The sequence below is a fragment of the Corvus brachyrhynchos genome, unplaced genomic scaffold, assembly GCF_000691975.1.
Source record: "Corvus brachyrhynchos isolate BGI_N302 unplaced genomic scaffold, ASM69197v1 scaffold139, whole genome shotgun sequence".
NCBI classification, from domain to species: Eukaryota; Metazoa; Chordata; class Aves; order Passeriformes; family Corvidae; genus Corvus; species Corvus brachyrhynchos.
Window position 1 is genome coordinate 1,311,306 of NW_008246062.1, and position 13,616 is coordinate 1,324,921.

The following is a 13,616-nucleotide window of genomic DNA, read 5'->3' on the forward strand; positions in this document are numbered from 1 at the left end:
ACCAACACGAAGTCAGAGAAATACGCTCATGTTTCTCCCTGTCATTACAGACTGTAAGCCTGCTTCTTACCAAAGATTGTTTTGATACTCCAAAATGAAGTCTTCCACTCCACCAGTCCCTCCCAGGCTGTAATAACAACAACTTTTCTGTATATCTAATAATTGCCTAATTGTATTGGTGTATCTAGTAATTGCATTACAGCAATAGTTTACAGAATTCTAGCTAAATTGCCTTCCTCTACTTTCCTTGTCCTAGAAAAACATGACTTGCCTTTCATTAAAGACAGACATGAGATTATTTGGACACGGCCTACCTTTGGTAAATATGTGCTATTTTATTCCATTTCATATTTAATCCCTGTTCTGTATTTTTTTCCTCCATATTAATTCTGTTGCCTCATGTACTGTTAAAGGTCAGACTAATGGTACCATTTTTACCTCTCTTGCATACAACATGTCCTTGTTATGGTCCAGTCACATTGCTCCACCCCTCTTTGCATAGATTCATTAAAAATCATTAATGTCAGTGTTGTGGTTTCCTGCCTTGCCATCTCAGGGTGAGAGAAGCAAGCCTGCATCAGATACATTAAGCTCTTCGCATTTTGCTTCCGCCTCAGATACTGTCATTTCTAAGTTCATTCAAAAACATAAGCAGAGTTATAGTTCAGACCAAGCATGTCTCTGGGTCAGCACTGTGGAATCATAGAGTCATTTGAGTTGAAAAAGACCTTTAAGATCATTGAGTATCCTCCCTATAATCAGAGCCATAAACAGATGGTACATGAACAGAAAGAGCAGGACAGGCAGATACAACATTTCTGCCTAGTTATCTCTGCTTCCAGATATTTTCAGCTCAGAAAATATCATATCATTCCACTTTGGTATTCTGTGTTATCCATGGTCTGCACACTGCCTTGACTAAGAACTGAGGAAAAGTTCCAAATATTGTATCACTGCTATTGGATGTAGCACACCCTTTCCTCTCTAGATCCATTTGAGTGAGAGGCACATGGAGAGATTTCTAAGAGTTCCTCATCACAGTATCCAGTCAAATACTTCCTATTATTCCAACTTTTATTCAGTCATGCGTCTTCTTTATAAAATTCTCACCCTTCCTTCTGCTGAAACCCTTGGTTACCTCCCTTCCTTTCCGGTTGGCTGCCTCTATCTTCTGCTTTGCTAAACCACATCTTCCTTGCTTCATCAAATTCTTCAGTGCAATGCATAGCTTCATTTTACTTCTTTTCACCTAGTGAGAAGCTTCTGCTTAGCTGTCAAGGCTCCCCTCCCCTCTCCTCCTCTCTTTTCTTCTCTGCTTTTGACCATATTTTTTTCATGTATCACATCCCTTCTCTCCAAGCTATGTGTTCTTTTGACTTCTTATTCAGTAGCAGCACTGTTTTTTCTCTTTTCATTCATTACATTTTCAGATCCTCATCTAACTCCTACCGTCATCTTCAGCTGTGCCTCTAGTTCTTAGATCTTCTCTTTAATGGCCTCCTACCATCGCAACAGATTCCATCAGAGATCCACTTGTGGTAGTAGCCATCAATTTTCTCCTTTCCTTTGGGTTGAATCTGGTGCTAGCTTAGTAGCTGTCACAGTTTTTCTTGCTAATACCTAGCCTGACCAGAACAATGGTGGAAATTAATTGTGGCTTCTAGACATTGCACCTTGATCCAGATCAGCCATGTCTCCTGCTTGATGTTCACAGTTCTCTTCAGCAATGACCAAGCACAGTTTGTCCTCAAAAAGTGTTCAGCTGGAAAAGCTCTGTTTCAACTGGCATGGTGTAACATATGTAACCTGTGAGTTAAAAGCCCCACAAAATGCACTTCTCCATTTGCTGACTTGAGGCCAGAAATATAGATTCTGATGCCATCAACCTTTAATTTCCTACATCTGAACAGACATGATGACTGTTTTAAGTCTGATTTGAGCCTTGGAGTACTTCAGGTGGCATTTTTCCAGTCAATGTGTGAAGAATTCATCAGGTTTTTCATACACTTCAGGTTGGTTGACCAGCCTCACAGAGCACCTCAATTTGGGACACTAGCTCTGCATAAAGAAGCTTTTCCTTTCACTTATCCACTGCATCGACTTCTTGGCTTCCCTTCAAGCCCCCTAGAAAGTGTTACGTGTGAAAAGAAAAACACCAAAGGGACAGATATGAGTGACTGGATTTCAACTTCCCACTGTTGTCAGTGGAGTGGGCAGCAGGTGTTTTACAATATGGTTTCATTGGTAGAATATTTACTTTGTTTCCATTATCAGTTTTTAGCAGACCACCCTTTAAGCCTATAATTGTGATGTTGACTTCAGGCTTAATTCTCTGAAACATACTCAGGTGAAAGGTTTACTGGTTTTCAAAAGGACTGCGAATTTCCATGGCACAATTCACAGGAAGAAGCCTGTCAGAACATGTTCCTGGTCTGTTTATACTGTAAGGTTTATACTGGCAGAGTGCTGCTTCATGGCTAAACCAGCCAAATCCTCTGCTGTTGTATTGGCCATATGGCATGAAAGAGCTAAAGCCAGTTTCAGGAGTCTTATTACACACACACACATATATACATATCTCTCTCTCTATATATATATATATGTATTACTTATGTTGATAAGTCTACACCTATTCTAGGAGCAAATTATGAACTGATTTCCATGATTCTGTATTATATTTCTCAGTATATCGTGCTCCAGCCGTTACAGAAATTATTTCAGTTTGCCTTCCAAATGGTTTACCTTAGACTGGGGAAGAAAGAACCAGCCACTTAAACCGTAATAGAAACTTCCTGAACCCATTCAAAATATTTTGGAACAAGAACAAAATCTTTCAGGGTTGCCATATCATCCTCTATATTGTACACTCCATGCTTGAAGTGGGATGATATTTTTAAGATGGGGATAGTTTCCCTTTGGTGGAATGAACCATGTAATTCCCACAAGGCACTCCTAGGCTATTCCTGACAGAGAATTGGGAGTCAGTATCACCCTCACAGCAAGGTCACAGCATCAGCTCCAGGCGTAGCAGGTGTTAGGACACCTCATACTCTGAGAAGCATGCCACTTACATATCTATAATTAGAAAATGTATAAATCATAATTCTATAAAATCACTAAAAATGAAAATTAAAAAATAGTGAAAAGTGTTTTACTACAGTGCTATATTTTGAAATAATCCTAAATTTCATTGCCTTTCAGATTGAAACATTGTATGTAAAAGCATCATCACTTAAAATTCTTCGAAAAATCACAGGGTGTTTCTACGTATTTAGTTCTTTTATCCCTCACATAATAATCAAAAATGCAACACAAACACAATGCACAAAACCTGAAAGCTATATATCTCACTTGGAAATCAGGTTTGAAAATAACATTATGCAAAATCAAAATCCTGTTTTATACAGCACAACAGAAATCCTGTTTTGGAAATACAATTTCTAGCAAAAACTAATTTTTGCATTTCCTAAAGTTGTTACTTGCCCACTAAGACAACAAGCTACCCAGCCAGCATGATTTGCTTTCACCTGACTTGCCCTACAGATGCACCCACCACCACTTTGAACAGCCTTTTCCCCCGCATTATGAAACATACCTGTGGCTCCACATAGGATAACTTTCTTCCTGTTTTCTTATCTTCTTTCTTTACCACCTGAGGTTTTGCTTTTTCTTTCTCTTTTGCCTTTTCCATTCTCTCAAGTTCCTCCATATAGGCATCATAGATATACCACTGAGAAACAGACAGAGGCAGGATTTATCAGGACCTGATCATATTCCTTAGAACAGCCATCTACACCCTCACAAAAACATGATGGTCATCACAACAGTACCACTGCTGCTGGAATTAGCTGAACATCTGCCTTCTTGCACAAAAAGTGATGAGTTCAGGTCCAGGATTTTTAAAACATGATGGAGCAGGTCTTACTTTCAGAACAAATTACTGCATTACTAATGATTTCTTTCCTCCAACACTTTACTTGCTGCTTTGACTCCCCACCTTTATTTTTGCAGGACTTTGTGTTTGTCTCATTTGCCAGTGTTTAATAGGAAACATGCATTAAACATTTGCTTTATGACATTTCTCATGTGGTGTTGGAAAATTAAATTGTAGTTGCTTAACACGATTTAAACTTGGACTCCAACTCTGCAGCATATGATCAAATGGAAACTGAGAGCAGTTTTACATCTTCTGCTACGCCACATGCCACACACGTCTTACTTGAGTAGATCCAAAAGTAATTTCTCTTAAGAATTACTCATAAGTATCGAAATCCTAGTATTGCATCTGAAGCAGGTATATTACTTTCAGAACAAAACAAAAGGTAATCTGACACATCATCTTAGGATAGGGAGCACGATTCAAACACAGAATATAGACTAGAACATCGGAATAAAGGTAGCAGTACTCTTTAGAAAAAAACAAAAACTGTATTGTGTTGTAAATTTGCAGGCAGAAATGAGATGGAAAGGTGTTCCAAACATCAGGGAAAGGACAAAGAAGATGAGACAAGTATGAGAAGAAAACAGAAAAGTTTGAAATAGGAAATTGTGAGCATAAGAAAGAACATGAAGGAAAAAAGAGTTGAGGGAAAAAAGAGTTTATATAAAAACACTATTTTAGACCCACCGAAATGTCAACAATATAAAAAGAAACCAATGGAGAACTTTTCCTCTTGGCTTTCAAACATTAATGCAAAATCTGAGTCACAGCCTAATTATCTGAAAGACCTCTGTTCTAAGTCTCAGGACATCTCACTGTCAGAAGAAAAATGGAAGAAAACTCCAGCTGGAGGGAGGGAAGATCTCAGGCCAATTACGCTGTAATTTCAGGTTTAGGAATAGAATGGATTACAGTTTTTAACCTGACAGAGATACCTTCACTCCCCTTCCTATCACTTTCCTACAACAGCATTTTTTAAGTTGCGGCTCTTACCTTACAGCGTCTCTTGGGTGTTCGTCTGCTCATTGGTAACAAAACAATGTTTCCATACCAGTTCGATACACTACTTTGAAACATGTTTGTATCTGTGACAAACACAATTACATTTTTGCAAATATCTGAGAATTAAACAACAGAACTGGCTGGGTTCCCTTTCCACTGAAAGCTACAACGTATTCCATGTGTGAAATGTCATCCAAAATAAATTTCTTTACATTTTTAAGAGATGCAGCAAATGCTATACAGTTTTTAATCATGAACAGATAGGCACATTTCCACTACATAAAACAGAGCTAAGTCTCTTGCAAGAGGTCTTCTATGGTCCTTATGCTGTAGCTCTCATTTGGTTCAGCTTTGGGCTTTAGAAACCTGCTTTTGCATACAGCTAAACTTAGACAAAGTAAAAACCCAGGTGCTGCTTATGCCAAATTCTTAACAATACTCCAAAAGAGAGCTATGTCCCTAGAGGAACCAGTACCTGCAAGTTGCAGCCCACCTCTTGCTGAATCCAAAACTATTCTCACCCTGTGTTTCCCCCATTTTCATTCACTTAAGAAAGACTCTCTAAAGCAGACAAGTCAGGGTGGCTGGCAAAAAATAAACCAGTGAAAAGAATCTAAACCAAGACACTGAACCTTAGAAATACAAACCGTGAGCAAGTTCACCCATTAAGGCAGAAGAGAGGGTCATACTAGTTTGTTGTCAGATTCAAAACAGAGATCAAAGCCACAATAAAGGAGTTCATTCCACTGCAAGGAATGCAAACACAATAATCCAGTTCTAACTTTCTCACACCTCAATTTCCAAAATATATTCTAAAACAACTTTAAAGATAAAAAGGAGATAGATATAGAGATATATATATACCTGGTTAACATTGGCTGAGAAAGTTTCATAAGGTGCAGGGTCAGTTTGATATCCTTTTTCCTGAAAAAAGAAAAAGCACGAAGAAGCAGCATTGAAGCCCTCTGCAGTGACATAGCCCAGTTGTGGAAACAGTCTGCACAAATGAATAACTTGATATCCAAAAGATTCCTAGAGCACTGCACAACACTATTGATGATCATGGAACTACAGAAAGATTTTTTTGTGGACCAAAAGAACATTCACAAGACCTCCTGATTTTTTCCCACATACTTTAAATACTTCAGTAGTTAATTTTGAAGAAGTTAAAATGTTTTTTTTCCCCTCTACCATTTGAAATGTTCTGGTACCAATTACGGTATCAGTTATGACATCCTACCAAATTTGAAAAGTTCTGTCCTATATATTAAAAAGCCAGTTGGAAACAATAGTCAGAACAAAAGAGTTGAACAGAACGAAACTTATAAACAATTCATCTGATGCTACTGAAATAATATTTTTACCATCCTTACATCAACATTCTGGAATATATTAATATATTTATGTGAAACGTTCCTTTAAAAGAACATCATGTTTTTTCAAAAAACTGCTGTGTCAGAACATTTTTAAGAAGCTGCCTATAGCATTTCACTGACCTCTGAAACGAAGATATCTCAGAGGTGGAAACTGCACATCCTGTACAGCACATAGCAGTACTATGCAGCTATTTAAGGCCTATATTCTACTTTCAAAGGCAGAATCATACAGAGACACACAGGCTTCTCCCAATAAAAACATTGAGAAGAAGAGATTATGCAGATCTGGGAACAAAGAAATAAGAAATTCCATGGCCTCCACTCAGATTTTTGAATGATACAGAATCTTAGCTCAAACTTCATAGCAAACACCCCACTGCAGGACAAACTCTCCTGAGATCTTCTGTCTCCAGCAGCACAGTAACTCATCTCTCTCGCCAAGTGCATCATATGTAAAGGCATCTAACTTTAGGTGTAATGGCTGTAAGAAAACAGACAGGCTCCTTGGGGAAGATATCTATATGCCGATTGCAGCAAGAAGAACAAGAGAATTTTCTCTCTGAAACTTGTATCCCTGATGTAGAAAACTCCTTTTTCAGCAGTCAGTCAGGAGCCAACATCACCAGGATTGCTCAGTCAGAAGGCCCCATGAAAACATGCTCACAGGGAATGGCTGTAGGTTCAGCAAAAAAATTAGGGAAGGAACAAAAGGTTTTAGGTCTGTACTGATTGGAAAGTGCACACAGAGTGGGGAGGGAGATGTACCGTGTACAAGAAGTACAGATTTGTCACACTTACATACGTTTGTTACTCTAGTACCCATGCTCAATAAAAGCCCAAACACACTTGTCCTTTTAATATATGGGCATGTATATCTCTGATCCATTAATAAGAATTGAAGTACAAGACCATAAAAGTACCCAGTGACAAACAGAAATTGCTTTCACACATTCCAAGTCCTCAGCTACTACCCTAATCATTGCTCTGTACTTTTTCAGATGACAAAATAGACATGAAAAAATATTATATCCAAGTAGAGGCTTAAGGACTTACAGAAGGATCAAAACTTTTTGTAGGCTGTCCAAGAGTTCATGAGACATGAAATTTTCTATCACCATTTTCACCACACCAAATGTTTTACCATAGTACAACCACTATACTTTTTTTCCTAATAGTATGGACAGATCACAGGATATGACACAAACACAGATGATCTACATGCCCTCCCAAAGGAAAGATCCTCCAAGTCACTGAAGCAAACAGCAACATACCCGCAGAGGATTGTGGTACGTAGTTGTACCTCTCTCAATGAAGTTGAACTGGTTTGCAAGCTTCTTCTCTGGCGCTTTTGAGGGAGGAGGCTCTTCTGCCTCTGCTGCCTCAGCTTCTTCAGCTGTTTCTGCCCCCTTTGCCTCTGCCTCTCCTTCTCCCTCTTCTGCAGCCTGCAAGAAAATACAGCAGTGACTCCACCCTGAGAGAACCAGTTGTCCCTTTCTTTTCTTCTCAGACTGCTGCCTAGTGAAGGAGACTGTAATTGAAAATTCAAACACTTAAGATCCAAATTAGGACACTTTCAGCACTCAGATCAAGGAGATTCTGAAATGATATCTAAACAGGAATATAGAAACCCAGGAACTGAAATTGCTTTAAAACAAAACCTGACATGAGAGAGAAAATACAGCACAGCTGCCTTTGGTAAAAGGGACTCAGGGACCAGAAGACTCTGTTAGAGACCCATTACCCTGCAATGTCATTTCCTTGCCAGACAACAAGTTTCACCTGAAACTCTGACACCGTGTGGGTTATGACACTGTGTGGATAAGAACAAACTTCTCACAGGCTACTCCTTTCCTATCAGCTGCCTTTAAAATGGGCCACTATTTATTTCATTCAGTTATGCTTGCTGCTTTCACCCCTCCACATTCTGTTTTTCACCAATGGACATACTGTTCAGGAAGATTCCAGAATCCAGCAAATTACACTCTATTTTGATAGAATATCTGGATAAAGATAGATCTGGTATGATCCCTCTACACAGCTTCTGCACCTGAAAAATGGCAGCAGGACCCCAGCTGTCCAGCAGAACCTGCAGGTTCTCACCTACAGCACTGACATCTCAGACACAAAAGAATCAATCACAGAAGCAAACCCATTTTATAGTAATGCAATTTAAAAGCTAATACTAAAAATAAAATGGACAGAGAATTACCTCAGCATCTCCTGTGGGTTCTTCATCTTTAACCTCTGCCTTTTCAGTTGTCTCAGCAGAAGCCTCCACAGGAGCATTTTCCTCCTCAACAGGAGTCTTTTCTGATGACAGAAGGGATAAAGGAATGAGTCTGGAATAACAGGACATCCTATCCAATATTCTGCAGATCCTCTGTCTTCTGGAGCATTGATGTACATATGTACCCTTTCCTAATGCTGTCTCATTGGACAACACAGTAACAAATCCCCACTTTGGAGAACAATTGTTTGCTCAAAGCCACAAAAGGTGACAATGTTATTTCTAGAATGCATCTGCAGTATTTCTGGATGAACTGAAATAAAAAGTAAATATTTTGACTCAGAGCAAACTTCTGTAACCCATTTCTGATCTGCGTGACTTTGTTTCTGGGTATCCCTTCAGCTCTAGACCCTTCTATCCTCCAAAATTGTCTGCAGTTATGTACAGCTACTAAGAATGTTTTCAAGGCACACAGAAGTTATAACATGGTTGTTCTTGTTTATATGGATAAAAATTAATATACTAGTCTTGTTAGAGAATGATGGATGTCTACGTACCAATCACAGCCTTGACTGTAACCATGATAGCATCGAGCCACTTGAAACTAATTGCTTTGGAATGTACGAAAAACACTGCCAAAAATCCATGATTTCATGGCATTGAAGATCCTGTTAAGCACTTTTCCCTACTTCAAATCATCATGCACAGTTTGTTAAGTGTAAAAAAAAAAGGAGACATTGACCCTTAGAAGCTGAAAGTAAGAACTATTCTCAGGAGCTTATCTAGTGTTATCATTGTGCCTGGCAGTTACCACCTTGAAAGAACACTCATTGTGACAGAAATTCTCCCTTCACAAACAGCAGAAATACAATAAAATCACTAGCCAGTACATCCTTCCCTGCTGAAAATTCAAACCTAGAACTCTTCGCTAACAACAGAGCTTTCAGTTTCTCATTAATGTATCTTTTTGTCTCAACAACTAAGAGTGGTGATAGTAACTCAGATCAAAGGTCCAAGTAGCTCAGGATTTTGTATCTCACATTGTCTGAAAGTAGAGGTCTTGGTCAGAATTTAAGAACTAGTCAAGCATGTGATAGTGTCCCGAACAATCACCTAGATTCCAAACATTTCTGCTTTAATACTTTAAACCGCGTCTGAAACTTTCAAAGCAGGCTAATATTCAGACATGTATGTCCAACTAATGGTAGTGAAAGATGTTTAAAAGACACTAAATAACTTTGAAAATTTCAGTGTTAGCATTCAAATGACCCAAAAAACACACACCATTTTCTAGACTGCAGCAAACATCTGGCTGATTATTTTTTCTAATTTTGATTGCCAGCAAGGATGCAAGCCAAAGTAGGAGCTGTTTAATTCCATGGTAATGCAGCATGATCATTCCATCATGTTGAATAAGCAGAACCAGCGCCTATCTGAAAATTATTGTGATTTCAGACAATAAACCTACCTGCTTCAGAGCTTGACTTGATACTCTGGCGTCTGCCTTCGTCGGAATCTTTGGGTACCAAGTTTCCATTCAAAGTGAAGTGAATGGCTGTTTGATCCACATCGTCCACTATCTTGTATGCTCGCTCCTACAAAAAGGGAAAACTCAACAAAATCACAGAATCACAGAATTGCAGAATCATGGAATGGTTTAGGCTGGAAGGGATCTTAAAGAACATCTTGTTTCAACCTCCCTGCCCTGGGCAGGGACACCTTCTCCTAGACCAGGTTGCTCAAAGCCGTATTCAATTTGGTTTTGAACACTGCCAGGACTGGGGAATCAACTTGTTCCAGTGCCTCACCATCTTTACAGTAAAGAACAACTCAATCTGTATAATTTAGTTTAGAGCTGCACCTAAAAGCAATCAGAAGCCACTACAGAACACAGATGCTTCAGTAGTTTCTTCTTAAATATATGATTGCTTATTGTATCAATCACAGCATAGCACTGAGCCCACTTCAGTCAGTGTGGAGAATTTGAAGATATGGATTACGGATCACCTGTCTATATACCATAAATACGGAAAACTTCAGCTCCAAGTAGAAGAGAAGGACCTTATTTGACTCCACAAAACTGATTTCCTTTCTCTGGCATCATGTAATGGTTGGTCAAACAAGTACAGTAGAACAGAGGTGAGACAGACTTGGGAATATTTTGGCTGGTTTTCTCTTCCCTTAGGTATTGGTTTTGACAGGGAACATTTTCTTCACAGTAGCTACTGTGGGGCTGTGTTTTGGATTTTGCTGAAAACTGTGCTGATAACACAGGGATGTTTTGGTTATTGGTGAGCAGCGTTTGCACAGAGTTCTGCTCCCCATCCCACTTCACCACTACCTTACCCATATAACCACAAGGATATCCCATACCAAATGGTGCCATGCTTAGCATATAAAGCTGGGGGAAGAAGAATGTTGGGGGGAAGAAGAAGAATGGGGGGGATGTTTGTAATGATGGGGTGTATCTTACCAAGTAAACATTAAGCGACATGGGGCCCTGCTTTCCTAGGGATTGCCGAACACTTCCTGCCCACGGAAGTGTGGAACAAATTCCTTGTTTTGCTTTGCAAAGCTTTTGTTTTCCCTATTAACTGTCTTCATCTCAACCCATGAGTTTTCTCACTTCTACTCCTCTGATTCTCTCCCCTGTCCCACCATGGGAGAGTGAGTAAGTGGCTGTGTGGGGCTTAGTAGCCAGCTGGGATTAAACCACGACACCTGCCTGAAGTTGGGGATAATTCAATGCCAGAGTTGGAGGAGCTGTCCCCATGCCCTTTCTTTCAGGGTGTGTAATCCTTCCCAGGGAGGAGTGGGAGGCAAAGGCACCACTCCCCCCTTCCCGTGTGACTGCCTGTGTTGCTGGCTGTATATGGTAGGGGAAGAAGGCTGCTCCAGGGTAATGAAGTGTGTGCCCTGCACACACAAATTTGAAGGTGTGACTCTCGAATGTTTTGTGGTTGTCTGTTGCTCACTCCTATTCATCATGAATAAAGGTGGTCAGTGATTTCACAAGACACATTTCTGAGCTCTCCTATAATTCAATCTTCATGTGTGGATACTGAGGCATAACTCTTACTGACTGAGAAATGCCTTGCCTTTTGTGCTTTAACCACCAGAGAATGGGAAAAGTTACTACCTGAGATTAGCTGCATTAATTACCTTCACTGACAGATCTTGTTCTGTAATTGTGATATCCTATTTCTAAATAAATACATCCATGCTTCTAGACTTTTACCCTTTACAAAAACCCTTTAAGAACCATTGGCAGTAAATATGTAACAAGATGTAGCCACATTGAAAGAAAATTTACCTGGTTATAAAATAAAGGAAAACACAAAACCAGTTAATTGCAAAAAGTTCTGGTTTTATGGGTCATGTCACACTTACTTTAAAGTTGTATCTGACGATATCCCGGGGAATATGGGGATTTTTAGCTGTCAAGGTACGTGTAATTTCCTTTTTTAATTCCTTTGGAATGGAAACAAAATAGTATTGTAAATAAAACTTCACTACTAATACAATGTACAGCAACAAAAATCACAGAGTTTATGCTCAGTTCTATGATGTTCAGTTTGTTGCAGATACCTCATGTGCAGCTGATGCCACCACAAGAACAGTGCTTGGGGCCAACCTGGCCCATAGTGGAATCCAGAACAGTCATCCTGCTTCCTACCACAGTATTTCAGTGGGGTTTCTCAATGTTATTTCTTATCTAAGACATGGTAGCACTTGAAAAATGCTAGCTGCATTCTATAGGGTGAGACAGACAACTTGTGTCTTCAAAATTTACACTGTACAAAAAGAAACAATAAGCTCAGTAGCAGTGCTTTCAGGATTGACCACTGTGAACAAAGAGAAGTACTGCTGTTAACTATTTTTACTCCCTGAGTTGGGGGAAGTACATAAAGCTTCCCTTTCACAGATAGTTGAAGGGCAGGGAACAATGCTAGAGTTTTATAAGGCAGTGAACAGAGAGAAACAACTGCAGTTGGAAGGGTGACCAACAGCAGTGCTACTGAATCTATCTGGGAAGAAATTGCAATAAAATTGTAGGACACTTCCCTGTCCTGTGTATCGCACACAGGCACCTGTAAAGCTCAGGGTTGGCTCTGGGTCCTCCTTAACTGAGTGAAGCCCCAGCCGCATTTTCCCTTTTGGATCACCTCCAGGCAGTTAGTGTTTCAAAACCAGAAATGGATTTCAAAGCACACTCTCCATGTTCTCCTTTTGAAGCCATTTCAGTTGGTAGTGCAGATGCTGTACTTCAGCAAGTACTGAAGTTTTACTCTTGCAGAATTTCCCCCAAAACCAAGGGGTAGGCTTCTGCTTATAGAGTTTTGTACATATCTCATGACAAGACAGGCATTGCTTTACTCACAACTTCAGTCAGCTCCAGTTGATCTGGGGATCTGACTCCAGCCCTTGCTGTCAACCAGTCGTCTCCCATTTCAGGGGAGTCATCTTCATCCTAGAACAGGAATGACAAGCTCAGCAGTACAACAAGACTGTGACTGTTTTGCTCCTTGCCAAAGCACTTTTTGAGGCACAGAGCAAAGAGATAAAAACAACATTCCCCCACCCATTTTTGCTTTGAGCAGAGCAGAAGAACACAAATGGCAGGCCAAAATCTGAAGATTTTCATATGGCTAAACTTGCCAGCAAGAGCTCAGGGGGTTGGAGGAGCTGCAGTCTGAAGATAATTTCTGCCCTGTCACAAAACTGGATTAACTCCAATAACAAAACTCAAGCGATTCCACTTCAATCTCAGTTTAAAACTTGGCAATTCTGTTTCCCTTGCTACATAATACCCAAGGGTATTATAGGACTTAAGGACTGCTCAAGGGCACAAGCCAAGAACCTGCAATTACTCCTGATGTGTTATTCTACAAGCTGCTCTTAGAATTTAGTTCAAAATACAAAGCTGCAGGGACGTGGCTCCTGAAGGAATGTTAACCAATTTCTTGCAAAGGCCAGCATGTCTCCATTCTCCCAAAAATAGACTGCTGCTCTCCCTGTGCTAGCATTGGGTTGATGTCATGATTAAAGGTCATTAAAAAGAAAATGAATC

At 39.8% G+C, this 13,616-nt stretch overlaps 1 protein-coding gene across 1 annotated transcript in view; it reads right to left on the reverse strand.

Moving 5' to 3' along the window:
• The window catches only part of DNAI1 (dynein axonemal intermediate chain 1), a 148,426-nt gene that overhangs the window by 112,518 nt on the left and 22,292 nt on the right, over nucleotides 1-13,616 (reverse strand). Inside the window, exons 3-9 of the mRNA XM_017746567.1 lie at nucleotides 12,927-13,016; nucleotides 11,936-12,016; nucleotides 10,014-10,140; nucleotides 8,528-8,628; nucleotides 7,590-7,760; nucleotides 5,807-5,866; nucleotides 3,596-3,730 (exon numbers count right to left, since the gene is read on the reverse strand). Coding sequence (XP_017602056.1) covers nucleotides 3,596-3,730; nucleotides 5,807-5,866; nucleotides 7,590-7,760; nucleotides 8,528-8,628; nucleotides 10,014-10,140; nucleotides 11,936-12,016; nucleotides 12,927-13,016 — 765 coding nt within the window. The remainder of the gene's footprint in view (nucleotides 1-3,595; nucleotides 3,731-5,806; nucleotides 5,867-7,589; nucleotides 7,761-8,527; nucleotides 8,629-10,013; nucleotides 10,141-11,935; nucleotides 12,017-12,926; nucleotides 13,017-13,616) is intronic.